This window comes from Camelus bactrianus, chromosome 8 (assembly GCF_048773025.1).
Source record: "Camelus bactrianus isolate YW-2024 breed Bactrian camel chromosome 8, ASM4877302v1, whole genome shotgun sequence".
Classification (NCBI taxonomy): domain Eukaryota; kingdom Metazoa; phylum Chordata; class Mammalia; order Artiodactyla; family Camelidae; genus Camelus; species Camelus bactrianus.
This window is the reverse complement of record NC_133546.1, coordinates 43,011,237-43,038,649: the sequence shown is the minus strand read 5'-3', so window position 1 is coordinate 43,038,649 and position 27,413 is coordinate 43,011,237. Positions and strand designations below refer to the sequence as shown.

General features: G+C 47.5%; 1 protein-coding gene across 4 annotated transcripts in view; it reads right to left on the bottom strand.

Moving 5' to 3' along the window:
• FYN (FYN proto-oncogene, Src family tyrosine kinase) overlaps positions 1 to 27,413 on the bottom strand; it is a 199,821-nt gene that overhangs the window by 3,381 nt on the left and 169,027 nt on the right. For all 4 annotated transcript variants that reach the window (XM_074368473.1, XM_074368474.1, XM_074368472.1 and 1 more), the window contains one exon: positions 10,109 to 10,240. In XM_074368473.1, coding sequence (XP_074224574.1) covers positions 10,109 to 10,240 — 132 coding nt within the window. The remainder of the gene's footprint in view (positions 1 to 10,108; positions 10,241 to 27,413) is intronic.

Sequence of the window (27,413 nt, the reverse complement as noted above, 5' to 3'; positions counted from 1 at the left end):
TTCCAGTGAGAGCAGTTTGGTGCACGAGTCTGCGTTCCCCGCCTCCACACCACGCCAGACTTTACAGGTGTCCTCTTCAGGAGGATGTTCAGTCAGCTCTGGCTAAATACCTTAAATCCTCCTCCAACTACTGAAAACTCATTCTGACAACTCAGGATGGGGTGGGGGTGTTGGAAGGAAGGGCAGAGGCTGGGGTTTCCAGGAGACTGTCCTGCAGGCTCTGGACAAACAGGGCAAGAGACAGGGACCAACATTTCCTTATTTACAATTCCCAGGTTCAACAAGCTCTGCAACCCAAAAGCTCTGGTAATGCACTTGGCAATGCGGCTGGTCTGAACTCACCTCATGGGCTATAAAACTTGACCTGGTGTGAGGCTGCTGACTGTTTTTACTTTTCATAGGCATTGCTGCAGAGGTAAGAAGGTGTCTGAATACAGAGTGCAGCCCCAGACTCTCCTAGGGTGTTATATAAATGATGTTCTAAGCACTGTATGGACTTTCTCAAAAAAAAAAAAAAAAAAAAGAGTCTGACTCTGAAGCACATCCAGTCCCAAGAGTTTTGGCTGGGAAGCCCTGCCTGGCACGAGTGACAGCCGCCACCACATTCCAGCCAGCCCGGAAAGGTGAACAGAAAGTGTAAGCACGAATCAGGACTGGCATCCTCCGAAATGTCTGCTCTGTATGTCAGTACAGTCCTTGGTTTCATAACATCTCAGAAACCACATGGCCCAAGCCTGCAGAAATCCCTTGTCCCTGGCCCTGCCAGAGGCCTGTGGGAACTAGAGGAGAGACAGGCAGAAGGTCTGAACCTCAAAGCAGGTCCTCTGGAGGTGGTTACAACCCCACCCCTGAATGCCTCCTAATGCTTTATTCTGAGACCATCCGAAACAACTCTGCAGAGCTGAGTTAATCATCCTCCTATTGCTCTGCGGCACGTATGTAAGTACACGTTTCATGTTATTGAAAAACAGACTACGCATGGAAAGATTTCGAGTATTTTTTTTTTAAACTCTTGTTTCAATCTCCACCAATGGATAGTTTAATTGGCCACTTGGGTCAAGCCTGTTTCTATGGTGCTCTGTCCGAGCCTCGACACAGTGGACGCAGCAACTTGACCCTTGGCATAGAGCATCTCCCGAGGCCGCCTGCGTCCTGGGCACTTGTGACCGGGGTGGAGCTGCACCTTGGCCCACATGGCACTGGACGCCAGCTGGCCTCCCTGTCAGCTCTTCCTCGCCCCTCCACTCTCTCCTCTCATGCCTCTTTTGCTCCCCAGGCCTCTCCAACGTGGGGTGCACACAACTGATTGCTTGTACCGGGCCAAACAGAAACAGCAATGTCAGCTTTGCCAGAAAAGCGGGATATAAGACAACGCACTTGGCTGACAATGATAATCCGAATGGGACGAGCTCTCTTCCAACCACCTGTACACCAGAGGCGGACCCGGCACCCTCAGGCTGGGCCTCCGCGGGGGTAATCGCACAACCAAGAGACCGCCGCTGCTCAGCAAGGCTGGGGGCAGTTTTCACTTGACAAACAATAGCCAGAGTAATCGATTTGTGTTCATATCTTTCTAAAAAAATAGTATTTTCAGCTATAAGAGCTTTGAAAAATTGTATTTTGTTTCAAGAATTTCCTTTTAGCAAAAATGGATTTTACTCTTTGTGCTACCATTTCATGTTTTCTTTTTAGATGGCTTCATATTTTTGTTACAAGGACTGTTACTTCTCCTCTTTTAGCCACTTTTCCTCAAGACACTGGTTTTATCTAATACCTGGGAGGTGAAGGCCGGGACCGGGAAGGGAAAACCCAGTGGCGTGAGTGCCTGGTGGTCAGCTGAGAGTCTCAAAGGGCACGGGGACACTAGGAGAGAGGCGTCTTTGTATCTTACTTCCAGCTGAGGAAGCGGACCGGGAGGGAGGAGGGTGCCTGGGGACGTTTTTCCTTTTTTGGTGGAGAGATTGTTAGGAGAGAAACAGAAAAGATAGAAACTTTAAAATATGGTGTATGGACATGTTTTAGGGAAATGCTCTCACCAACAGTTCGGGCCTCCAGTTTCTTGGTGGGAGGCTAAGAAACTGACGGTTTTTCAACAGGAGGGTGGGCTCCACCAGTCAGTGGTGTCTGACCCTGCGAAGCATTGTTCATCATCACAAAGTTTCCCAGGGCACGTTGCCTGGCTCCCCACCTCCACATCAGAGAAGGAGCACAGGGCTTGGTGGCCAGTGAGCAGGCACACTCGCCATTTTCACTCTAGCCCTGTCCTCCCCTGCCCCCACCGCAGCGGCTTGGGACCCTCCTGATCTCTTGCTGGAGTCAGGAAAATGGGCCAGTTCCATGGGTCCCTCTCACAGGCCCAACCCAGTGGTACTCAGCTCACAGAAGACTTGTGTAGACTGCTGTGCTGGGATGTGCTTTCAGACTCCTCTGCCCTGATCTTCCACGGGGTCCTCCTGTCACCCTGTTTCAGGCTTTCACACATGCTCACTGGTAGCATCATTTTCAGTTGGTCTGCCCCACTCCACAGCGGAGATTCTTTGGTCAAGTGGACTGTATTCACTTCCTGCCATTACGACCACATTATCTGTTAGAAATCATGTGGCTGGCTTCCTCTTGGTTTCCGAGTTAAGGTCAAGTTTCCAACTCTCACTTCCCAACCCTTACTACAGATGGTTGCCAACAGAGTCTACTCCCATGTGTGTTGTGTTTTCTCTCCTTTCTCTCCTTTTCCCCTCACTCCTCTTCTTTTAAATGTTCCTATTTCTCTTCTATGAGCTGTACATTAACTCCGAGAGACTCCCTGCTTTTCTTTTTGATTCTTTAGGGAAGAAAACAATTCATCTGCATTGGCAGAACCACATCACCACTTCCGACTCCATGTCTCTCAGCAGGTGACTTGAATTTCTCCAGCCTCAGTTTCTCGATCTGTCAACAAAGTAACTACCTCGACATTCACTGTGCTTTCAGCTGTTTGAAAAGGAATGACTTCTATGAACAGAGAGTGTTTGGCTCTCCAGCTCTCCAATTGTGCAGCTTCCTAGTGTGGATCTCTGAGGGGCCCCCACTGCACAATCAGGGATTTTCACTGCTACCTGTTCAGGTTTGCCTCTGGATTGGACTTGGGGTTGCGAGAACCCGGATTTTTGTGCCATGTGAATAATTCAGCACTTCAAGAATGGGAATGATGCTCAGGTTCTCAGATATCCAGCTTCCTCTTGCAAACCAAGCTTTCTGTTGAAAGGAAATTATACTCTATTGTGCATAAAGCTTTCCGTCAGAGGCTCCCCCTGGCTTCTCTGCATAAACCCTGTAAAAAGCCTTTCTGTTTACTTGTCTGTGGAGCAGTGTGGTGCGTGCCGGGAGGAAGGAAGGAAGGAGGGCGAAGTTAATGCTGCTTGCTCAGCACGAGTGTGTGCTACCAGACCATCGTGTGCTCTAGGGATCTAACTGGGCAACAACTGGGACGCTTCAAGTCAGGTTTCGGTTATGAGACCAAAGTACAGATTTCGGGCAGATAGATGCTGTTCAAAGAGCAGAGTTGAAAACAAAGGAGTGACCTTGAGAAGGCACAACAATGACTAGTTTTGTTTCTTTTCCCCCATCTTAACCACAGAACCTCAGAACAGCTGTTTTTATTAAGCCCACTGTATTAATAAACACAGAGATGACGGTGACTCGGGTACCATAACACACAAAGGTTATTTCAAGTTGATAATACACTACCGTGAAGAGCTCCTTTGTCCCAGAAAAGGTGGCAGAATGAGAGAGAGGGGGAGGCTGCCCATGGAAGGCCATGGACATGCACAGCGAGAAGGAAGAGCAGCAGGAGGCAGGACTCAGGAGCGGCTGCCCTCTTCACCTGCATCCTCCTCCCGCCGCCCGCTCCCCTCCTCTCACCAGCCACACCGGCCAAGAGAAACCTTGCAGGGGGAGGTGACAACATGACTCCTGAGCATTCCAGGCAGAATCCCCTCTGGAGGGAACACCATGAGCCAAAAGGAAAAGCCTGCGGACTGTGGATGGGGGCAGAGAGGGCAGAGGACAAAGCACCCTTGTCTGAGATGAGAGGCTTCATCCCACTTCCCGTTCTCCTGGCTGGAGAGTCCTAACCTCCTCCTACCCCAAGAAAACCCCGCTCCTGTTGGCATATCGGGCACAGCAGGGATAGGAGTGCAGGCAACAATGACGGGTTGCTGGACAAAGAGGAATTTATGTCTCTGGTTCAGGCGCTGTCTGAGTGGGGCGGGGAGAGGACAAAAGTGGAGACTCAAATTCTTTAAGGAAAGCGCTATAGATTCACTACTTTACCTTCCTCTTCAAGTCCATATCAAGCCACTAGATGCTTTCGCAAAAGTCAGGCAGCTGTCACTGGTTAAAAGATTTGAAAGTGCTTCAAATGCACGAATAAATGTGCTTAAGAGAACGTTCCTGCTTTGTCAGATCCTGCCAAATTCCCAAAGCAGGTGCTCAGCTGAGAGCCAGGGCACGGAACAGCCAGGACATTCTGCCTAGAATGGAGCTGGGACATGGTGTTTGAACTGACCACTGGGTCAATTTCCCAGAACAACTTTGAGGACAGAGGCTATTTTGTGGCTGGGAAAAACATGCTATATTTATGTGTGGAGATGATGAAATAGAGCTGAAAGGCTTTGCAGGCTACGGGCAAAGTCCTGTTTAAAAAGCCTCATAGGCATAATCTTTTTCTCCCCCTGCCAAACCGGTTATCCATCCATCCATCCATCCACTTAGACTTATTGAAAGTCTACTACTGGGCAGATACTGTGCTGGGCATGCGGAACACATAAAAAGAGCTCCTTTCTCCTTAGAGTTCAGAGCTACTGGGAAATAGAGACACATAGACAAAGGCTTCAACAGAGATGTGCCCAGTGCTGTGGAAACAAGCAGAAGGGCCAACCCAAGAAGAGATGTGGAGAAGGCTACACAAAGGAAGAGATGTTCGAGTTGGGCTTTGAAGGATTCTGAGGCAGAGAGTGGAGCTGAGAAGATAAACTTGATGTCTTAGAGAGACCTCTTGGTGTGAAGGGTCGGGAAGTTGCAAGAGAGAAATCATGTCAGGTCATGTCACCTGCTCAAAGCCCCTCAGTGACTCCTCATCTCACTGAGAGTAAGAGCGAAAGTCCTGAGTCTATTTCTGCTTTATAAATAAGTTCATTGTATCATTTTTAAAGATTCCATCTATGTGATATCATATGGTATTTGTCTGTCTTTGTCTGACTTATTTCACTTCGAATGATAATCTCTAGGTCCATCCAAGTTGCTGCAAATGGCAATATTTCATTCTTTTTAATGGCTGAATAATATTCCAGTGTGTGTGTGTGTGTGTGTGTGTGTGTGTGTGTACACACCATATCTTCTTCATAGACGTGGAAAGCAAACTTGTTACCAGAAGGAGGCAGGGGAGGGATAGATTAGGAGTTTGGCATTAACATACACACTGCTATATATAAAACAGATAAACAACAAGGACCTACTGTATAACACAGGGAACTATATTCAATATCTTGTAATAACCTATAATGGGAGAGAATCTGAAAAAGAATATATATATGTATGTGTATATATGTATGTGTGTGTGTGTATAAACTCAATCAGTTTGCTGTAAACCTGAAACTAACACAGCATTGTAAATCAACTATATTAAAAAAAAAAAAAAGAAAAAGAAAAAGCAAGAGACCTAACCATGACCTAGGAAGGCCCTACTGATCTGCCTGGGGCCTTGTGGACCTCCTGCTCCCTCTGCTCCAGCCACACCAGTCTCGCTGTGGTTCTCAGGGCCCTTGTGCTCTGTTCCCTCTGACGGGGTTTCTTCCTCTGGAATCGACCCCGAGCCTTGCTTCTTTCAGGCCCTTCCCCAGATGTCACCTTCCCAGTGAGGTTCTCCCTGGCCATCCTCTATCCCCTTCCCATGTTATTTTTCTCCATACCCATTACCGCCAGCCATCACTGACTGTATTTTGCTTATTTATTTTCACTTATTGTCTGTCTCCTCTAAGAATGAAAAGTTCAGGAGGGTGGGAGTCTTTGCTGGCTCACTGCTACACCCCTGGTGCCCACCCAGCACCTGGCCTAGAGTCAGTACTCAGTAAATATTTATGGAATGACTGAAGGAAAGAGTTACAAAGGACTACACCAAACTAAGGCTACTGGAGTTGATCTGGAAGGAAGGGGAAGCTGTGGACATTTTAACCAGTAGAGTCAGATAACGAATCTGTGTGTTCTAGGATAGCCCTGGTGGTGACAATGACAGGATGGTGGTGGTGGGGGCCGTGGGGAGAGACTGGAAGCAGGGAGTCCCATGACGGGGTCACTGCACGAGAGGGCGACAGCCTGCCATGGAGCAGCAGCAGTGGAGGCAAAGAGGAAACAAAGGATTTGAAGGTGAAATGACAGGTTAAAATGCATAACTCTTGAGTTTATGCATCAATCCTCAACCCTAGAAAACTGCTTTAAGTGTTTTCATTTCTCATCTATAACAATGCATCAGTACAAAATCAGTTCTAACCTCGATGCAAACAATGGCTCCGAACCTTGATGGTAAAGCAAGTCGGACAGCCGTGCTGAGGACGCACTCAGGCCAGGCTGAGCTGGGAACCTGGAAAACGAAGCTGCTCTTTGGAACTGCATCCGTCTTTGCCACACACCTTGGGGGCAACCTTCTTTGTCTGGCAGGGTGATGGGACTCCTCTCCACCACCTCCCTGTAATCTCAGTGTCACCTTTCAGTATTTTTAAGTTGGCTTCAAGGCTCTTGCTCAACTTAAGACTGTTCTTCCCTTCTTTCATTCCACTCCTTTTACAAAACTTGCTAACTAACCAACTGATCTGATGTTTTATCATCGCCTCATCCCTTTAACCCTTTACTCGGTCCCCTCTTACATACACCATTCAAAGTTTCTTCTCCGATTCTTTTTCTGGACCTTCTTTCACACTGGGCAAAAATGCCTGGAAAGCTTCCATAAAACCCATTTACAAGTCACTTTCCTTTATCCCTTGACCTCCATCCTCATCTGTTAGCCAAAGTGACTTTCCTGTGCATAAAGGTGCCACAAGACTATACTCAGGTACAAAAGAGCTCATAAAAATGTACCTCCACCTACTGTTCTTGAAAAAAGAATGACTTGAAAATGCACTCGCACCAACTGAGAAAGACCTGCATCAAGCTGTCAGAACAGAAGTCACAGTGGACGGGGACTGGGAGTCTGTCCTGGGTGCCGCCCGTGGGCACGAGGACTCGGGGCGGAGCAGCAGCCCTCTGCGCACACTGCTGCCGTGGCCACGCTGATGGATGGCGGGGACAGAGGGGCAGGCCTTCCCTTCACGGTGACATCAGATGTAGTTTCATGAAACCGCCTGTTCCTTAGGAGTTGCTATCCTTCATTGGCTAGTCATCGTATCATTGGAATCCTTCTTTAAAAGCCTCTCCCTCAAGAAGAGTTTACCTTGAGATTCAGAAGTCCGATCAAACACTATTATAGTTCTGCTAAAGAACAAAAACAAGAAGCATGCATGGCTAGGATCAGGTGTGGGAACAACTTCCTGTGGCTCCTGTCATTCCCCCGCCGACACAGCTCCCAGGCCACCGCTGCAGACCAGCCAGCCTCCCTCCGGCAGCATCAGGCCCCTCGCCGGGCTCTTACCAGGCTTTCCGGCGGCTCCTCCAGGCGCTCTGCCGCACAGCTTCCTTCTCCCCAGACTCCTCATCCCGCAGCTCCTTGTGCTGGCGCCGTCCTGTCCTCCCAGGCCTTGGTGCTTTCCCACGTGCCCATTCCCGTCTGGGACCCTCCTCCCTCTTCCTCAGCCTGAGGGGGACCCTCTGTGCCTTCTTCTGCACGAAGCTTCCCAGACACACCCTTTCTCTCTGCCACCTCACAGGATTTGGGCGGCTCTGCACATGGGCAGCTGTTCCTAGTGTGTGATTACGCATAATAACGCGGACTTAGTTTTCATTTCAAACTCCTTTGCCATCCTCACAGGATGCTGAGTGAAAGGCCCTTCTCAGGATCTGTGGTATGGAGATGCCTGTGCCCAGGTAACCAGGTACTCCTGACCCTGGGATCAGAATTATGATCCAGGGCCCACAGTGGGTGCATCCAAGTATTCCACTCCTCGAGGATGATCTCCTCTAACAATAAAGATGGAACGAAGAGGCTCATTTCTTCCTGGATTTGTTGCATATTTTGTCTCTCTGACTATGAGCTCCGTGAGTACAGGGACTGAGTTTACCTCTTTGCTCACCGTTCTCTCCCCAGCAACTGCAACAGCACCGTGCTCGAGGACCGTCCTCACCAGTGTTTGCTGAGAGTGCGAATGTCTTATTTGTACTTATTTCCCAGATAGAGCAAAATGCCAGGCACAAGCCACACTTACTGATGCTCAGCTGAGTGAATGAAACAGCCTAATTGTAAAACCAGCAGCTTTCTTTATGCTAAAGCCAAATTTGACGAAAGACTCTCCCTCAGAAACACACACCTGCCTTCCTTCTCTGAGGCCCCCGCCCCCGACCCCTTTGTCTTGGCTTCTGTGTGTGACCCTGAGAAATGAAAAGCAGCTTTGTCTCCCTGGGAGGAAAGGCTTCACAAAAACGCAAAGCACTGACCTCCTGCACAACCACACTGAACACACCGGGTGACCACAGACCTGCGGGGCTCAGGAAGCACTGCACTCAAAAGTCAGACAATAAAGAAGAGGTGCCTTCACATCCTCAGAATCCTGAGACCTGCAAGCTCTCCCCTGTAAGAAGCAATTCAAAGATGCCCATGCTGTGCTCCAGGCCCCTCCAGGGCAGCCCTTTCTTGCGGGCTGGTTGGCTCTTCCCGGAGTGTCTGCCCATGCGTGCATGCAGGGAGCAGCGCCGCCTCATTCATGACAGCGACTCCATCCGCATCCCTGAACGCCCAGTGCTGGCGCTTCAGGGACCGGGAATTTGTCAGTTTTGCCTCTGTGCCAACCCGGCTCTCCTAGGAGTCTTGTGGCTATGACCAACCCAGAAGGGTATCTTCTTTACTTCTCTGCATTCTCTGAAGATGACCAGAAGCAGTTGCAAAAGAGGAACAAAGGGATTACAAATTAATCTGCCCTCCTTGGCTCTTCCGACTGCAAAGATACGATTACAAACCCAGGATTGGCAAGAGACCTCAATTCCTCATTAATCTCCACTATTGTTTCTATCACTTCTTTTTTCCTTTTTTTTTCTTTTTAAGCTCCTTTCTTAGGCAGGGAATGATGGGGGGCTATGTTCTTTCTTCAACAGTAACTGAAAAATATGTCCTTAACATTCAGAAAGCAGATCGTCCCTGCACTATAACCACTAAAGCGTAGAGGTGAAATGGCATGAGTGTCCTTTACGTCACCATCTGTCTAAATTAATGAGTTTAAGAGTGGATAACCTAAACTCGTGGTTTCTTTGGGAGAACATGACTCTGATAATCCAGAAAAAATTCCAGGGCTTAAGAATCTCCAATTTCAGAAACTAACACAACACTGTGAATCGACTATACTTCAATTAAAAAAAAGAGTCTCCAATTTCTTTACATTATACTTGCTTTTGCAGAGCATACTTTGTTCAGAAACGTGCAGTGCGTGGCTTCCACACTGTGTTTCCCTGGTGCCTGTGCTCTCCCTGGCCATCTGGAGTGGAGCCTGCAGACAGTGTGGGTCCTGGTGTCTCCCTGCCAGGTTCACTCCATGGGTCAGCGCTACAGACTGATCAAAAAGCAGTGGGGACTTTTCCCCTCTTTTTCCAGAAGTGTCTGCAAACTCCAACTGGGCAGAAGTTCTGCCAGTGACATTTCTGCTCTGGGAGCCACATGCACACGCCTACCGAGAGGAGAGAGATTCCATGAATTGAGGTGGCCTGAAGTGTTTACCAGCTGCTAACTGCATCTGTCCTGGCACACAGTTCATGGTGGCTACTTGCCTATGTACCACGGTGGCTCCCACTCTGCTTTTCTCAAGCTTAATATCTGTCCACGTTCTCAAGTGCGGCAGAAAGCTGAGGATGGGGCTTAAAAGGCAAACAGGTGAGGTTTCCCCAAATGGTGCTGGAAGAGCACCCACTCAGGCCCATTTTGGCTGCGTCCTGCCCTTACCTGGGTATGGAACTCTTCCTTTGGTGACCAGCTCTGTGAGTAAGATTCCAAAAGACCACACGTCGGATTTGATTGTGAACCTCCCGTATAGGGCTGCTTCAGGGGCCGTCCACTTAATGGGGAACTTGGCACCTGCAGGAAGAACACCTGGTTACTTGTCAGGCAGAGAGCACTACACTGGGTGTGGGGCTGGTGAAGGAAGAGCACCTAGAAGTGCTTTCATGTGATCAAATTCAGAGAGGATGGGAAGGAGGTGAAACAAGACATGGTCTAGGACAGAGAAGCCATGGGGTCTGGTCCTGGCTCTGCAACCTTAAGCAAGTCCCATAAAAGGGCTGGACTTCAACCCCACTTAAAGTTCTGCCTTCTAGACCCTGAAGCTCAAAACCGATTGAATGTCATAGGTAGGGTCTGGAGGTAGGGATAACGTGAGAGTTAGGAAACTAATTTATGTATTTTTTCTTTTGTTTTCAAATAATGTTATATTTTAATAAATACATACAGTATTAAATCATAATGCTACTCTCAAGAATCCTTTTGTGTATAAGACCACAGTCTGCTCTTAGTGAGGTACATAAAAACCAGATCAAACCACCACACTGCTCCCAGGGTGGAGACAGTTTGCTGCAGCCTGGGTGTTATGCTGAACTGGGCTGTATTTCCCCAATGCCTCCTGCACCCACAGCAGAGAAATGATTTTGCCTCTGGCTACTCCCCCGACTCCCACGACTCTCTTTCCTCTTTCCACCCTTCCTCCTAACAGTGGCCATCTTTAATTCCGGGATAGCTTTTTCTTCTGCACTGCAGGAACCCTTGCCTACCTCACCTCCTTGCCTTTCTCCTGCCAGCCAGAGAGGGTCCCATCTAACTTTTGTTTTTAAAGAGCCGTGTTGTCTCAGTGACTGTCCTATGAGTTTGATTTCTCAAGATCAAGAAGCAAATTTAGTGCCAAGGTCAGTAGAATCTTTTCTTTCAAATTTCTCCGATTAAAAGAATCCTTTCTCCAATCAAAAAGAAAGGGTGGGGTCCACACTGCTCTTTATGGAGCTAGATGTGTGTACGGGGAATTAAAATTGATTCAGCAGGCTGTGCTCTCACACGTTAGGCTCAGCAGTTATAAAGCAATTCCAGATATTTCATTGAACAAACTAAAAGGAAAAACACAAGGAATTTATATTACTGATGTAAACACAATTATATGCTAAAAGCATGTTAATTTTACTTAGGAACTCCTAAAAAAATCATACCAAGGCTGACAAAATCAGAAATTTTCATAATATCTTCCGTGAAAAACCATTATGTGTAAAACTGGCAAGTGATTAAAATCTTTAAATTAGCATGGTTTTAATAACCAGAGGTATGATAAATTACAGCAATTAGATTTTTGTTTTAAACACAGTACATGATAACATCTTCAGCAAATCTACCCTGGCATTTTCTGGCAACATAATTTCCCTCTCCATCTCTTCTATGCCCATGTGAAATGAAATAAGAAAAAAAAAAAAACCGTACTATTTCATTCTGTGGCATCTCACATTAACACTGGAGCAGAGAAGTTATTCTATGGTTTTCTTTTCCTTTTTTGCATCGAGATATTTTTAATTAGCTATGTTTCTCAAGCATAATTACTTATAGCTTTGCTTAAGTGCTGCAGGATTCCACACAAGGTCTGGTATTCTCTGAACAGTCATTTTATTTTTAAAGTTTCTTTCAAAGCATTCTTCTCCACTTCGTATCCTCCAGTATTCTGTTCACGCGGCTTTGGACTCTCAGCCGCCGGGATTAATGTGATAGATTTTCTTCAACGTCGAGAGCTGACTTTGCCCTAGACCAAACCTCAGCTGGAGTTCTCTTATTTCAGAGAATTTAAGGTATATTAAATTCATTCCTATTTAAACCATCTCTAGAGCCAAATGGCTTGGAAATCCATGTCCATCTCTGAAGCAAACAGAACATTTTTCTCCACTGTGCAGACACAAATCCTGTAAATAAAATGACAGGCAAAACAAGCCTCTCTTCTCTTCTTGGAATTGTTCCATGTTGCCCAAGATGTGTGTGTTGCTGAACATAAAGTATTTAAAATTGGGATAAAGTCAATTTGGATTTTCTGAGAGAAGATTTCATAATTTCAGATTAAAAAAAGCAAATGTCAATATATAGGCCAATTGCACTGGTCTGCTTTTTATCACCTACAACAAGAATTATAATACATAAACCTTCAAAAAATAAGTTGAAACAAAGGCTATAATGGATCTCTGATAAAAAATCATTTGTAGATATGTGCTTTGACATATTAGCAGGAATTTACTTAAATAAATTTATTTGGTACTGGTTTTCTTTCTAAGAGAAGCAGTATTTTTACACCTAATACACTTTGGAGAGAAAAAGGAAGACTGTCTTTGTCTGATTTCTCCTACTTTGTTTTGGTATTAAAATAGCAGCCTCTGTTGACAAAGAAGTTTCTCTAAAGATAACTCACATTTTCAAGGAAGACAAAAGACAAAATTAAAGTGGCGATAATTAATGATTAACTGAGGTTTCAACTGAAAAGAACTCATCATTGAGTTCTTACTACCTCAACTCCGCCCCCCCCCCCCCGCCTTCCCAGCTACCCACCTCTGGGGGGCACATCAGGGAGCATTCACCTGGGGTTTGGGCAGGGCTCTCTGCAAACCCCAGTCTAGGAGAATGGTGCCCCGTAGCTGCCCAGGACACAACCTATACGGTCCCACAGGTGGCCCTGCGGGGGGTGGGTGGGCTCTCTCCTTGGAGAAAGTTAGGAAAGCTCAGAAACCTGGCAGGCAGGACCTCCTGGGTGTAAACACTGCCTCTCCCTTGAAGATAAAGTTCTGCTCCCTCCGACTTTTTTTCATAAAGAGAATGGCAGGCACAAAGCCAGGATCAAAGCTGTCTTCTAACTGGTATGGATTTGTAGAAAAAAGGGGACAATGTCAGGAAAGCCACACTACAATGCACTTGTAGTGCTCTCCTTGAAATTCTCCTGTCTGGGAGCAGGATGCACGTGCTGCAATTTCCATCCCCTGCACTTTATGGGGGACGTAGCAGCCAGTGCAAGTATGATGCTCTGTGTCACTGATACCATGGGCTTTGGAGGACCCAGAAGCCCTCAGTGTACTTGTTCGTTCAGATGAACTAAAAAGAAAATGAAGAAATTATCATCACTCTAGTTTTTATTTCTTACTGGATTACTTACTGGATTCTTTTAAACCAATAGACAAAGGCTATACACTATACACACACACACACACACACACACACACACACACACACACACACGTATTTATATATAGTCTTGAAAGCATCTTTTTCACTGAATGTTTTCCAGGCAGTGTCTGCAGATTTTACCAACTTCCCAAGGCTGACTCACTGCTGAAAGCCTGACTTGGTGCTGTCATTGAGGCCCAGGTCCTGGAACCACCAGACAGGCAGAGTATCTTTGTACTTTGTTCATTTAGCTCCGAGAATAGCACAGAGGACCAGTTAGCTGAATGGCTGAACCATTTCCTGTGGCGAGTAAACACAGCAGTGTTTTACAACATCATTCTCAGCCACATCTCACCCTGGCTTCTCTAACTTCTGTGGAAATGTGAAATGAGTGGGCATGAGCTTCGTGTAACATCAGGGCAATCTTACTTCCATGGCTTCCACGACTGTCCTGACTCCAGTGATGCCTGTGTTTGTGTCAGCCCATGGGACCTCCCTCCTGAGTTCCTGACCTGTATGACCAATTCCCTCCTCAGAGCCTCCCCTGGGAGGCCTCCAAGGGCCTCTCAAATACAACACCCAAAATGTCTTCACACTAGTCTGCTTTTTCAGCGTTTGCCGCCGTGTGAGATGCAGAGTTGACGACACCAGAGTGCAGAGAATCCTCCTGCCCGGGTACCGCGTCTATGGGCTCTTCGCTGTGCTCAGACAGCAGCACGGAGCCTGCCTAGAGAAGCTGCTCCGTCCACCTTTGGCCTCTGCTGCTTTCTCGTTGCCCATACTGAGTCCACCCCTGAATGTGTCCGTCCCTCTTCATCTTCCTTACCTGCACTCCAGGACTCACTTGCTCCCGGCCACCTGCCTCCACTCCTGCAATGCCCTTCCAACTGGGCCTACGTGCACAATCTGGCCCCTCCTCCCCCGCTTCCCCAGCCCCCTCCTGTTATCTGGGGCCTCCCCTCTCTGCTCCCCTCAGCTCTTGTCCCACTGACCTTTTCTGACTGTCCTGACCTGCTGCTGGGCCATGGGTCAGGCTGCTGCCTTTGCTGAAAGTCCCACCCGTTCTGGCCCCACGGCTGACTCCTGCTCCTCCTTTGTCCTTGCCCTTGCTTAGGGTCCTGTGAACCCCGGCCTGAGCACAAGGACTGGGCAGGCTCTTCAGCTTCGTGCTGTCAGAGTGTCTGGTTCTTTGCAGCTGCTCCCATTCAAGGGCAACAAATACATGAGTTGTCAGAAGTGTGTTTCTCCCCACCAGTAGACTGTCTTTGGGGGCAGACACACGTCTTTCTGGATGGCTGCCATGTCTCCAGTACCCAGTCCAGTGCCTGTTGCACAGGAGACACTAGGTAAGGAGGTGCTGGATGAATGAGTCACTGGACAACTGATCAGCACTTCCAGCCTTCCCACCTGGGCTGGACAACCATGGTGCCTTATGGTGCTTCTTATCAGGGTCCTGCTCCCTGACGGGGCCTCTCCTTGTCCTCGGTGATCAGGGTCACTGTCTATCACCATCTGGATGCCCTTTTAAGGGTTTAACAACTGCCAACTACAGTAGAAGAGCATCTGTCACACACTAATGAAACTTAGAAACACCTGAAAAACCGTGACTTTAGTGTTAAATGAAGGGTGTTCTGAACTCCTTTGGGTCTGAGTGAACCCATCTGAGGTGGAGGGAATCCTGGACTTGGCTTTGTGAGGGGCCTGGGGCTGCAGCTGAGGTCGGGGTTAGACCTACAGAAAGACAAGGTGGCCGGAGGCCTTGGAGTGTTCACAGCAAAAGAAAGTGGAAAATCCTTTTTTTCAGTAAACTGGGATGGAAGCAGGGGAGTGAACATCAATCCTTCATCCTCACTCTGATTCAGAATAAGGTTAATTACCATCCACGCTTTCAGTAAGAGAAAGGAGAGAGCTGTGGGTCTATTCAGTTACCAAAGGCTGTCCACACAACAACAAAGGCCCCACCCCTGCTGGACTGGTTTTGCTCTCTCTCTCTTCCTGCCGGAAGTGTTTCCGGAGTTTCCCCCTGCCTGGCATGGTACTTGGTACTGGGGAAACCACGGTGGACTCAACCTCCTGCTCTCAGGGGGCCTGTAGCCTAGTTTAGGTAAGATCTCAAATAAACAAGTGGCCATTACACGTGTCACACAGCGACAGGCACTCCAGGGAAGAGCTAAGCTGGCTGCAAGGACAGATTTTGTGGGGCTCTGTAGCCACGCTAGGGTCTCTGGACCCCACCTGAGGGCGGGGGAAGCCACGGGGGCTTGTGAGCAATGGGGCGATGATACCCACCCCCTCTTGTCTTTAAGGCACGGAAGTAACGCACCATTACCTTGAGAACCATCGGTGTGTGATAAGGCAGAACATGAAGAGCATTCTGACTTTTCTAAACTCTTGAAGAGCATCATGACATTTCAAGGCCCATGGGTGTCTATTAGCAATTAGCAGTCGGGTAGATTACATGCCTGTTGTTGCTTCTGTCATCGTGTTTATTTAACTTGTGGCTCTAGTCACATTGGTGCTATTTTAGCACACTTTTCACATTTGAATAATACGAATCGTCTCGGGAATAAAGGAGTAAAACTCAGCATACCCCAGCACTTGTTCAAGCTCAGACATCTCTATGAGAAACGGATGATCTTTTCTGAGCTGACTCTTCCTGACGCTCATCCTTTCTTCCCAAGCATGTCCCTCGTCTCTGCTGTAGCCTCTTCCTCATATCCCACTCTCTACTTACAAGTGTCTTGGAGGCCTCAGTGTTCCTCTCTGCTGCTCCCCTGGGGGAACACGCCCTCCCTCTCTCAGGATTAATCTTGCCCCACATCTCTGCAGGAACTGGGCCAGAAACACTGGACAGACTCCATCTCTCATCTGAAGTCCTGGTTCCTAATTTGCAAATGTCTAAGTAACAAAGCCCCTAGGATGTCCCACCTTTATCACAAATGTGGCAACCATGAGTCTAAATTTATTTTTCATTAAATCAGTTTACCACAAATAAGACAGTTTGTTATACAGGAAACTCTTGTAGGTAGAAAATTTGACTAGATGACTGACCAAGTTTATTCTCACTCTAATATTCTAGGGTGCCAATGGAGTCCCCTTCCCACTATCCCTTTTTTGGGTGTCAGATCCCGACTCTGCGAGGTTTCAAGGTGAGAAACCTGAAAGCTGGCTGGGACTTCTCCCTCTCCTTAAGCCCAGTATCTAATCCATCCCCAAGGCCTCTTGTTTCTCTCTTGGCCCAGCTCTCAGGCTCGCCCTTTCCTGTTCAAGTTCTGACTGGGCCCTCATCCTTCTGTTTACTCCTCCAGCCACGGGACTCTGCCTAAGGCTCATCGTCTTTCCAATTAATCACGTTAAACCTCTGCTTCGTAATGTCCACACCTGCCTCCCCGCCAACCACACAGAGGGGTTCTTACTGCATTAAGTCAAAATCCCCCACCCAGTTTTCAAGGACCCATGTATCTATTCAACTGTGGTTCCTGCTGCCCTGAACACACAGTTCATCTAGTCTAGCTTGCTTTGTGTAAACTGTACCCTGCACTTGGCATAATCATGCATTTGCCTCTTCTACATGAACATATTCTAAATATCTTCTCTCCTTCCACCGGCTTAGTGAAAGCCTGCTCAGCTCAGATCCCAACTCCTTCATCAAGCCACCCGTGATGACTCCAGCCTTCATGGGTCTTGCCAGCACTCTTGGAGCCAATGCTGTAAACAACAGTTTGATGCTTGACAACAGAAGCTCTCACAGTAGCTAAACATATACTGGGTGCTTGCTGAGTGTCAAGCATCGTGCTAAGTGCTCTACACATGCGAGGCAGCTACCAGTAACAGTCTTGTTCTTCAGGTGAGAGAGGTGAGCAGAGCTAAGATCATATGCCAAAGGACACATGTAAATGGTGGAACCGGGAGTTGAACCAAGGAGGTCTGGCTCCAGAGCCCAATCACTTAACCACTACCCCGCCATGCCAATGTCTCCAACATGTCTCTCTACTAGTTCTACAGGGGTTATTTTGCATTTCCTTAAGTAGAATGTAATCCTTTGAGGTTGGAGACCATGTTTTTTACTCATCTTCCTCCACAGTACCTCGCCCAAGGCTGGTTAAATAGCAACTGCTCAATAAATGCTTTAATTGGCTAAAGGACCAACCTAGCAATGTATCCAACATAATGTCTAAACCTTCCCCAGACATTCTCTTCCTTTACACAGATTTAATCAAACCAAACAAAGAAAAGAGTGACAATACAGCACTGTAACAAATCATTATTTTCACTCTTAGAGTTATAGGAATAAAATCCTCCTCTACACCCTAGGACAGTCTGACCGAATGCTCTTGGTTTTTAAATGAAAACAGGATGACCAGCTAAATTCATTAGGTCAGGATGGCTCATCCCAATCCTCAGGCCCCAATCCAGTAAATGAAGGTCCTTTATCCCCAGGGGCCAGGCAATCTGCTCTCTTCTGTCTTAAACAGAAACAGTTCTTACTTGATGCAGTTACTTACTGTACTTTGTGCATCCTCATGCGTTAAGACAATGGCAGTGGCGTTTCAAAAGCTAATATGAAGACCACAGAGACCTTTACTCCCCAGTCTACCTCCAGCACTAAGCACGGAGAAGTCGGCCAGAAAACAGGGAGCAAATGTTCTTTGTGACAATGCAAAGAGGCCCAACTGTGGGCTAGGATGGGGTGGACATCTGAGGAGGGCCCCAGGCAGTCATCTAGAAAAGGTGCTTCAGGGTCAGGTGGACTGGCTTTGCTGGGTGGGCATTTAAAAGCTCCCTCAGTCTGTCTCCCTGTCTGTAAACCAGGGGTGATGATAACATCTCACAAGGTTGTGATGAGAACTGTAAATAATGTAAAGGGCTCAGCAGAGCATCTGGCACCTCATAAGAGCCAAATAAATGCCAGCTATTATTTCATTTGGATCTTAATGTAAAGGCACTGAGCTGCATCAGGCCAGCCAAAGTCCCCCAAACTTTAAGAGAGGAAAAGAGGAAAACCCAATACACTCAGCAATCAATCACTGAGAACTCACTGAGTGTCCAGCGAGTCCCTAACACAGTGGGAGGCACTCTTGAGAAAACCAAGCACCAGTCACTTCCTGCCCTAGGACATTCCAGGAGACAGAGCTCACAGAAAAAAACAGAGAGCTGAATGGTGGTGCTGGCTTTAGGGGGAAGGGCTCAGGGGGGAGGGGCAAGAGGAAGTGCACAGGGAAGGGGGGCCTGAGCAGAGGCAGCCACACAAGGATGCTGCTATGTGCCCCACGGTCCTCCCTGGGTGAGGCTCTGGTGGGGGCCAGGACAGGCTCGGCTGGGGCCCAGCTCACATTACCTGGTTTCAGTGGAGAGTGGGACTGTCGAGGCTTTTTTCCCTTCCTGGTGACCAGGCCAATTCCATTGCCCTGACTCAGAAAATATTCTCTCTGGCTAAAAAACTGGGCCACGGTGGAGAAGGCAAAGCTAGTGGAGAAGAAAGCAGCCAAGTCCTCCCCACAGAGAACACAAATGGTTCCCTAACAGCATCAGCAAGAGGAAAGGCATTAGTGTCCACAACAGACACTTTTTCTGAACCAAAGATTCATCCAGAACCCTCTTTAGTTATGAAGCTGCAAACTCTGCAAATTATTACGCCCAACATTAAATAATGGGCAGTGCTTCAACTTTAAAGTTACCCTGGGGAATGAGAGAAAAGAAATCATAAATTGTGCCAATAACAGGAAGCTGATTACAGGGGTGTGGAGGGAGGGGGAAGGAGGGGACAAGGCAGGGCAGGGGCAGGATATCCTGTGAAGGAGGTAAAATCAAAGCTGACCTGACCTAGAACTTTGTGGTTATTCAAACAAAACAATGATTTCAAACCCAATAAAATCTGGCAAAGCAAAACTTAGAATTTTCACACTAGGCCAAAGTAATGACTTAGGAATTTCTTAAAAGTGTCTGGAGTAAGATGACTGTGTGTTTTCCAGTTATTCCTGGTGACACATTCTGTTGAAATCTCTCTCTGCTTTAGGTTCACAAGGCTTTAGCACCATGTTTAAAAAAACAAAAACAAATAACAAATGAAAAGTAAATGGTACAACGGATTGAGATGATATTCCATCTGGAATGCATAATGGTGAGTTTGAGCGGGGAGTTTGAGAAGAAAGGAGGTGGGGAAGAGGGGGGAGTGCTGTCCCCTGGGGATGTGGGTGGAGAAGGACCAAGGTGGGCCAAGGAAGACAAGAACCCAGGACCAGAGGCAGGGTCTGAACAGACTGCAGACATGAGGGTTGATTAGCCAGGCAGGGATCCAAAGTCTAGTGTGGCTGAATCCATGGAAGGAATATTCAGGCTGAGGGGGTGAGCAAAGTTCCAAGGGGAACCCCAAATCGAGGACCAGAGAGGGAGGGGTAGACAGTCCATCAGTGGGTATTAAAAATCTAATCAGGACAACTAGAAGTCAGAGGGGACCAAACCCAGCCACAAGGAGACTGGGGGACGGGGCTGGAGTCAAGGCACTGGCCCTGGTGTCTTGCAGTTGAGGAAGGACAGGCAGGCAGGGGACCTGTGGAGGAGCAGGAGAGTCTTACATGGAGGATAACAGAAAGCAGGCTGGGACGTTTCTTCTACAAATCTATGGGGGAACCAGTGAGGGGAGGATGCTTGGGTTGCTTGCCTTTCCCATCACCCTCCTCTGGATGGTGACCACTGACAACTTAGGACAGGATAACTCACTGGCATCCCAGAAGTAAGGGGCGAAATTAATTAGCATCTTCTGAAACCCTGGCTGTTTGCTACCTGTGTTCTTGGGAAGGAGATCTAAGATTCAGCAAGAGAACTTTGCCTAAAATGCAGACTGTGCTGGGGTAGGCGGGGCTTGTGTAAGTGGTTCTCGTGGGTGAAACTGAGGAAAGGAGGACCCCTGCTTGCTGTTCGGCAACACCGAAGTGCAGAATAATTTCAATGGTCCTTCCGGCTTTCCCAGAGAGCGCCACGAGGAAAGCAACAGCAGAATAAAAACTCTGATAAAAAGCCTGAGTACAATGGACACTACACTTGTAGTCTTTTATCCAGAACAGGCAAGAAAGCTGTGTGCAGACCTCTGGAACCATCTGTATGCTGCTGTTCAGGGTGGTGAGCATTCAGACCTAAGTAAAAACGGATGTCTGGGAGGGAACACAGAACTCGTCCCAGGAATCCAGTTGCCCCTGAAGAGGGGCAGTGGGCCTGGGTCTGTCTGACATCATGCCACAAAGTCTCAGAGGCAGCAGGACAAGCCCTGGGGTTGGGGATACCGCTTGGGAACAGCTGGTCATCCTGAGGGTTTGGTTGGGAGTTAGGAAGAAACTGAAGGAAGAGAGGATATACAGAAGACAATAACCACTTTCAGTTGCTTTTTCAAACCGTTCCTCCTCCACCTTGCACCTCCTCCTCCCGGCCTTTGGGGAGACCAGCATGATGCTGTGTACCCTCCTTCAAAACGGGACAGTTTTCACACGCACTGTCTGTCCTTGATTATCCAGATGATGCAAATGCAGGAGTTCCTTCTGCCAGCAAAGCAAGACAAGGAAGCCAAGTGACATTTGTGATGTTTGATGGCAGTCTGCAGTTCCTATTTACACACTCTAAAATCACAGAGGGTGACCATCTGCTTCCTTCTTGATGATTACTAAGAAACGTGGGTGCACAGACCAAGGACTTGGTCTACACCATTCAGAAACAACCGCCAAATTGCTCTGCCCAAGAGAGTACAAAGGAGAGAGAGAGACACCCACACGGAATACATAATGTGACTGCCCAATGCAAAGAAAGAGGAAAGATATTCAGACAAGCGGGCTCCCGGTGACCAGGGCTTACAGCACGCCCATCTGTCCTCCACCCCTCCGCCCCCAGGAGCAGAGTCAGGGAGCAGCCGGACTATGGGAGCGAAAGGAACGAGTCCACCTCCTCTCTGCAAACAGTTTTAATCTTAAAAGAGAGAGTCGGGGAGGCAAGGGTGAGTTAAAGTCCCTTTTTTCCCCCTTTTAGTCTATGGCTTTCCGCACATCCTTTCTTTGAGGATAACACGGACTGCACCACCCATCTGCTTCTCCCGGACAGCCTGGCCCGCTACCCCTTGTGCTTAACCCGGCCCCGGGGCTCCGCGGTGGCTCAGCAGATAAACAAAGCATCCCTCTCTGAAAAGCCGGTGGAAGCCGGCCGCGCGGCAGAATACAAATGAAGGCGCTTTCTGCCTGAGACGGAAGTGTACCAAACTCGGGATCTGGGAGGCTTGATTGGAACCAGGCTCGGCTCAGGCATGCAGCCCTCAGCTCAGCAGGAAGGATGGCTGAGACCCGGCCGAGGGCAGGACGTTCTGCGGGGGAGCCCCCAGCTCTCACCAGACTCTCCACCCCGCAACCCCCTCAACCATCAACCCTGGGCACGGGCGAGGTGGTCAGTACAAACAAATCGAGCTTCCTGCTCAGTGCTTAAAACAATGGCTACACTGGAAAGGGTTTGCTTTTCATTCAAAGGATGATTTGCTTCCCCAGCACGGGAAGAATTAGATTAAATTCAATAATTAAAAGGGTTTTTTCCCCTCCTCCCCTGACATTTGCTGTGCAGGTCACAGCACACTGTGTGGGAATTGCAATGCTGTTGTTGACAGAGAACAAGAAACGCATGTGCCGACGGGGGCAGAAGGAGGGCATCTCATGGCGAGATCAGCCTTGATCTGCCACCGGATTACAGGGGCCTCAGAAGAGGCTGATTAATAATTCTGCAGGAACCCTTGAGCTGGAAAGCTGGCATTCTGAGTCTGATAATCCCCAGTCGTTGCAATACAAAGGAAGGACAGGAATTGAATTCACCGTTCTGAATTGTGAAACTCAAAATTTGAAAGAAACAGGGATCCGCTTCTTCCTGACTGTGTTTGTCAACGTAGCTGCCTGCTTGTTTGTGTTAAATGGCTACTGTGCTTTTTGAATCCAAAATCTGATTATATTTAATTAGTACAGGCATCTGGGATTTCTAATACACAAAGAGTTATTAAAGTAACAAATCGTTCTAAAATATGTTCTCCGTGAAAGAATGTGTTAATTTATGCAGTAACAATTTTTTAACATGAAATAATTAACATGAAAACTGCAACAATTATGAATTCTTTGCAGTCTAATTTATATGTGATTTTCCTCCAGATAATAATCTCTTCAACATAAACCTTCAATACTGGGAGCCTTTGAACAGACACATTTTTCTTCATCTATTTAATACACAAACCTAAACTTACAGCAGGTTTTAGACAAAGTTCTAAACGCTCTGTTTCTACATACATTCCAAAGATTGCCTTGACATTTGCTTTCTCAACAATGATCCTCAGCTTAGAACTTAAAAAAAAAAAAAAGACAAACCAAATAAACCCAAAATGCAGAGCAACTCCAAGTTCCTGTCTTTGTGATGATTCAAATCAGGGGAGGAAAGGGTTAAATAGGTGCAAGTCTTTCATGTGGGAGACGCTGCTGGAGGGGGTCAGGAAAGACCACAAGGGTGTGTGTGTGTGTGTGTGTGTGTGTGTGTGTGTGTGTGTGTGTGTGTGTGTGTGTGAAAGAGTGAAAGAGAGAGAGATAGACAGAGCCAGAGCCAGAGCCAGAGCCGGCTGTTGTCACCCCACTGGATCAACAGTAGTGATGTTACTATTGCCACCACTACTAACTAAAATTATACAACTGTCAGCTGAGCATCTGCTTTGTGCTAAGTGCTTTATGTATGTTCTCAGGGAAGCCATACAACAATTCTATGATGTGGATAACTACTATTATCCCTGTTTTCAGAGGACGAAATAAAGACTCAGAGAGGTTAAGTATTTTGTCCAAAGCCTCAGAACTAATTAGCAGTAATGCTAAGGTTCAGATCAAGATAATTTTATTTCATAGGTCATGCTCTTAAACAATCCAGTCCCTGCCATCTTTGGGAGCGGGTGGTATGTTTGCATGCATGTGTCAGTGACACTGCTGAGAATGGCCATCGAATGTTCAGAGTTGACTGGATTAAAAACAATGGAGGTTTGGAGGCAGGGACAGTTCTCAACAGAGAAGGCAAATCTGAGAAAAGAGGAAAATCTGCTGGAGAAGACCATAAGTAGACCACTGGCTCCCAACTGTGTTCAGAGGGCCCTTGGGCATGTAGGTCATATGAAATGGTGACTGCCCAGATCAACAGAAATGACTGCAAAATAATAATATATTTTTTCTCTTACAAGATTGGTTTTTCTTTACAGATTACTAATAGTTTTTTCTTAAAAAAAATTTTTTTTGGTAAGAAAATAAAGACTCTCTTCATGGAAAATCTACATCAAACACAAAAGGTTCAGGTTGTAAGAATGACTTATATTTCACAAGCCTCAAAGAGCTTTTAAAGAGAACCCATTTAATTGTCACACTAATTATATAAAGTAATTATTTTTATTATCTCCATGCTAAAAATGAGGCACAAGAAGGTTAAATGATTTGCCTGGGGACACACTAGACAGAGCTAGTTCAAACTCCTGGCTTCCTGACCGCCAGCCACAGCTTCCTCAGTCTCACCAGGCTGCCTGAGCAGCCGGAGGGAAGCACCCTGGGAAGTAACACAGTACCTGTGTGCTCTGCCTATACAGATACGACCACAGAACCTGGCGAGCAGCATCTACAAACGCTAACCACAGCCTTGCCCCCAGGCTGACAAGCCCACTCCAAGGAATATACCTAAGAGATGGGAGGACATGTCCTCCTAGCCACCACTTCAGTGGCTTAATTCATAAAGACCCCAAGTTAGAAATAGCAGTAGAATGGATAAATTGATCTATGTGGACAGTGGAATACTACTCAGCAATGAAAATGGAAGAACTACCTGTCTTATGCAGCAACCTGGATGACTCTCACCTACGCGATGGGAAGGAAGGCAGACGCAGAAGAGCAATACTGTATGATTTGTTTATATGAAGTTTAGTTACAGGAAAAACAAATCTCTGGTGATAGAAGTAAATCAGTGGCCATCTCTGGGAGTGGTTACTGGCTGGAAGGGGATGAGGAGGTCTTTTAGGGGCTGGCAGCATTTGTATCTTGGTCTGTGGGTGGTTTCAGGGGCATATGCATATGTAAAAATTCAGTGAGATTTATTCATTTTACTGTATGTGAATTATGGCTGAATTAAAAAAGAGTAAGTGTCCGCAAAAGCAAGTCATTCTGATACATAAGCCAGGTCTATCTAAGCTTGTTAAATTTAAATCAACATTAGTCAGCAATGAGCTTCCTGAAAGCTCATGAAGAAAAAAACAAGAGTGTGCTAGGAATTAGCTTTAATCCCTCCCTCTCTCTCTTTCCCAAATGGTGTTTGTGCCTTTCTGTGTGTCTACAGCCCATTCTCGCATTTTTTCATTCCTCTAGAGCTTAGTCTTATACAGGAACAGGACATGATAACCAGAGTCCTTTTTATTTACCACTTGCTACGTGCTGGCCACTGTGCTGAACACTTTACATGTACTGTTCCACTTAATCTTTGCAAAAATTAAACGACAAAGCAGGTAAAATATATTTCCCACTTTACAGATAAGCAGACTGAGGTGAGAAAAGTTAAGCGCCTTGCCCCAGGCCCCAGAGTTGGCAGGTGGGAGGGTTGGGTTTCAGGTCTGGTTCTCTCTGACTTTCAGTGCTTGCTGGCTGCCCTGTGCAGTCTCAGGCATCTATCAGTAGCTCCTAGCAAAGCCCTTCCACTTTGCTCATATAATTCACTAAACTCAAGTGATTCATGTTGTCATTACTTAGAGATCCTGATTGGACAGAATGTGACAAAGATTTTATGACTACAGAAGACCTCGCTGCTGTCACTGAGGGACGTGCGGAGGGAACAGAGAACGAGCCATACCGAATGATTTCTAGTTGCCTCCAGCGTGCTGCTGGCAGAGGCCCACCCTCCAGCTTGGGGCCTGTCCTGACCTTGTCCCTTCTCCTGCTTACGGTCCAGTGGGGCAGGCGCAGGAGAGGAAAGGAACGCAGGCTGGACTGTTTAACCGAGGCCTGCTTGTGCCCAGGGAAGTGCCAGCTTGTCCACCCAGGGAGGCGACAGACATTTCAGAGTGCCCTTAGATGGGGAACTCACAACTGTGATGAGAAACCATTGTCACTCCCAGTCCTAAAATACCTGTGCTTGGCACACATTTCTGCAGACGGCCCACACTTCCATAATCAGGATGCGGCCTGGCTGTGGCCTGTGGGGAACATAAAACCCCACTTGCAAGTCTTATCAGGCACACGGAGCAGCTGTCTGGAGGAGCTGACGAATCCCCCGCAGAAACTTCAGCACAGAGCACGCATGCCATCTGCAGAGCACACCGCGGGCACAGGCCCGGCCCTTCCTGCTTCGTAAAGCGGCCGGGGCAGGGCAGACCCTCGGGAGGAGCTCTGTGAACAGCCTGGCTGTCCCAGAGCTGGAAAATGAAGGTCTTCCAACTCCCTCACACACGCATGTCAGAAGGTACCCCTTAAAAGCTTTTCCATAAAATAAAGGGGAAAAAGAATTTAGGACTAATCTCAATTTTTCTTTTCTGTTCTTTTAATCACTGTCTTGATGAGAGGCAGTCAGCAGAGCTTAAGAGGGCAGATGCCAACCACACCTGGATTCAAACCCTGCTTCTGACCTTTTACTAGCTGTGTGACTTTGGACACATTAGTTAACCATTCTGAGCCCATCTCTGTTTTCCTGCTCAGGCCTGGGTGCTGGGTAGGGATCCTATTAAACAGCCCTGCTCCTTTCTTTTCCTCTGTTGCAGCATTTCTTTTATTCTGCCTGCAAATCCTAGGGCCCCAGTCTTTGTTTCTTTTCTCCAGTTCAGTCCTCCAGTTCATTTACTTTTCCTTACTTATCTCCTTGCAGGGTTTGGCACACATCTGAAGATACTCGTAAAAGGGAAGAGAGAAGAAAAAAGAATTTTAAGAGGGAAGGGTGGAATATTCTGCTTGGAAATCAAGTTAAGGAAACATGGTACAAAGCTGATCCATTGCGTAATGTCAGGACAGCATCTGGGGAAGCGATGAAGGTGAGGCGGCCACCAGAAAGGCAATCAGAACAGCACGTTGGGGAGGAAGGCAGGACTGGATGGCCAGGGCTGAGGGGGCTGCTCCAGCCCTGCTCCACAGCAGAGTGTGCTGTGAGGGGACAGCAGCAAGGGGGTCCCAATACTCTCATCAGCCAGGGCCGCAGCAAGGGGTGCCTCACTCCATGAACTCAATATCCAGCCCTGTCACCAGCACTCCTGCCAGCATGCTTGGGCTTCTGGCCTTGCAACCTTCTCATTTACTGATGGTTCAAGGCTGTTAAGCACAAATTCTATTGCGTCCAGAGTCCCAGAGAAGCGGGGAACAAATCCTGAACTGCTCTCTCCAGCACCAGGACTCCACTCACACGTGTAAGGATGCTAACACAACCGACTCCATTCCAAACCCTTCCTAAATCAAATATTCATGTCTTGCAACCTTCACCTGCTCTCCTCTCCTCCCGGGTCTGTGAGTGGGGATCTGACAGGTTTGCCTCAGGGTAAACTCTCATTCTGGGGCAGGTCTCAGACCCAGGGCGCTTCAGACCCTCTCAGCTCACCTTGACTCAAAATCATGTCCACATTCCTCTCTGGACTGCCAGTGCCAATCAAAGCTGCCTGTGTGCCTTTGATTAGCGATGTGGCACGCCATCTGGCCCGGTACTGGTGTGTACGTGTGTGTGTGTGTGTGTGTGTGAAATGTACAGGCATACTTGCTGTGTGGACATTTGGCTCCAGGACAAGACCTGCCACGTGTCGGGGAAATTCAAATAGCTCAGCTGTCTGACCGACATGTAATTTAGCATTTGGACAGTGTCTGTGCGAGGCTGGGTCTTAGTTTATCATTTTTCCTCATCACTTGAGATTGCTGAGAAGGATAAGAGGAGGGAAGAATTGGCATGAAATGAAGAATTAAAAAAGAAGGAAAGAAAGAAAGAAGAAGAATCAGAGTTGGCCGTCACAACCTCCAGTAGAAAGCACTGCCCTGTAATCTGTTCCAGGCACTGCTCAGCCTTGCTTGGAATGACCAGCATTGGTTAAAAA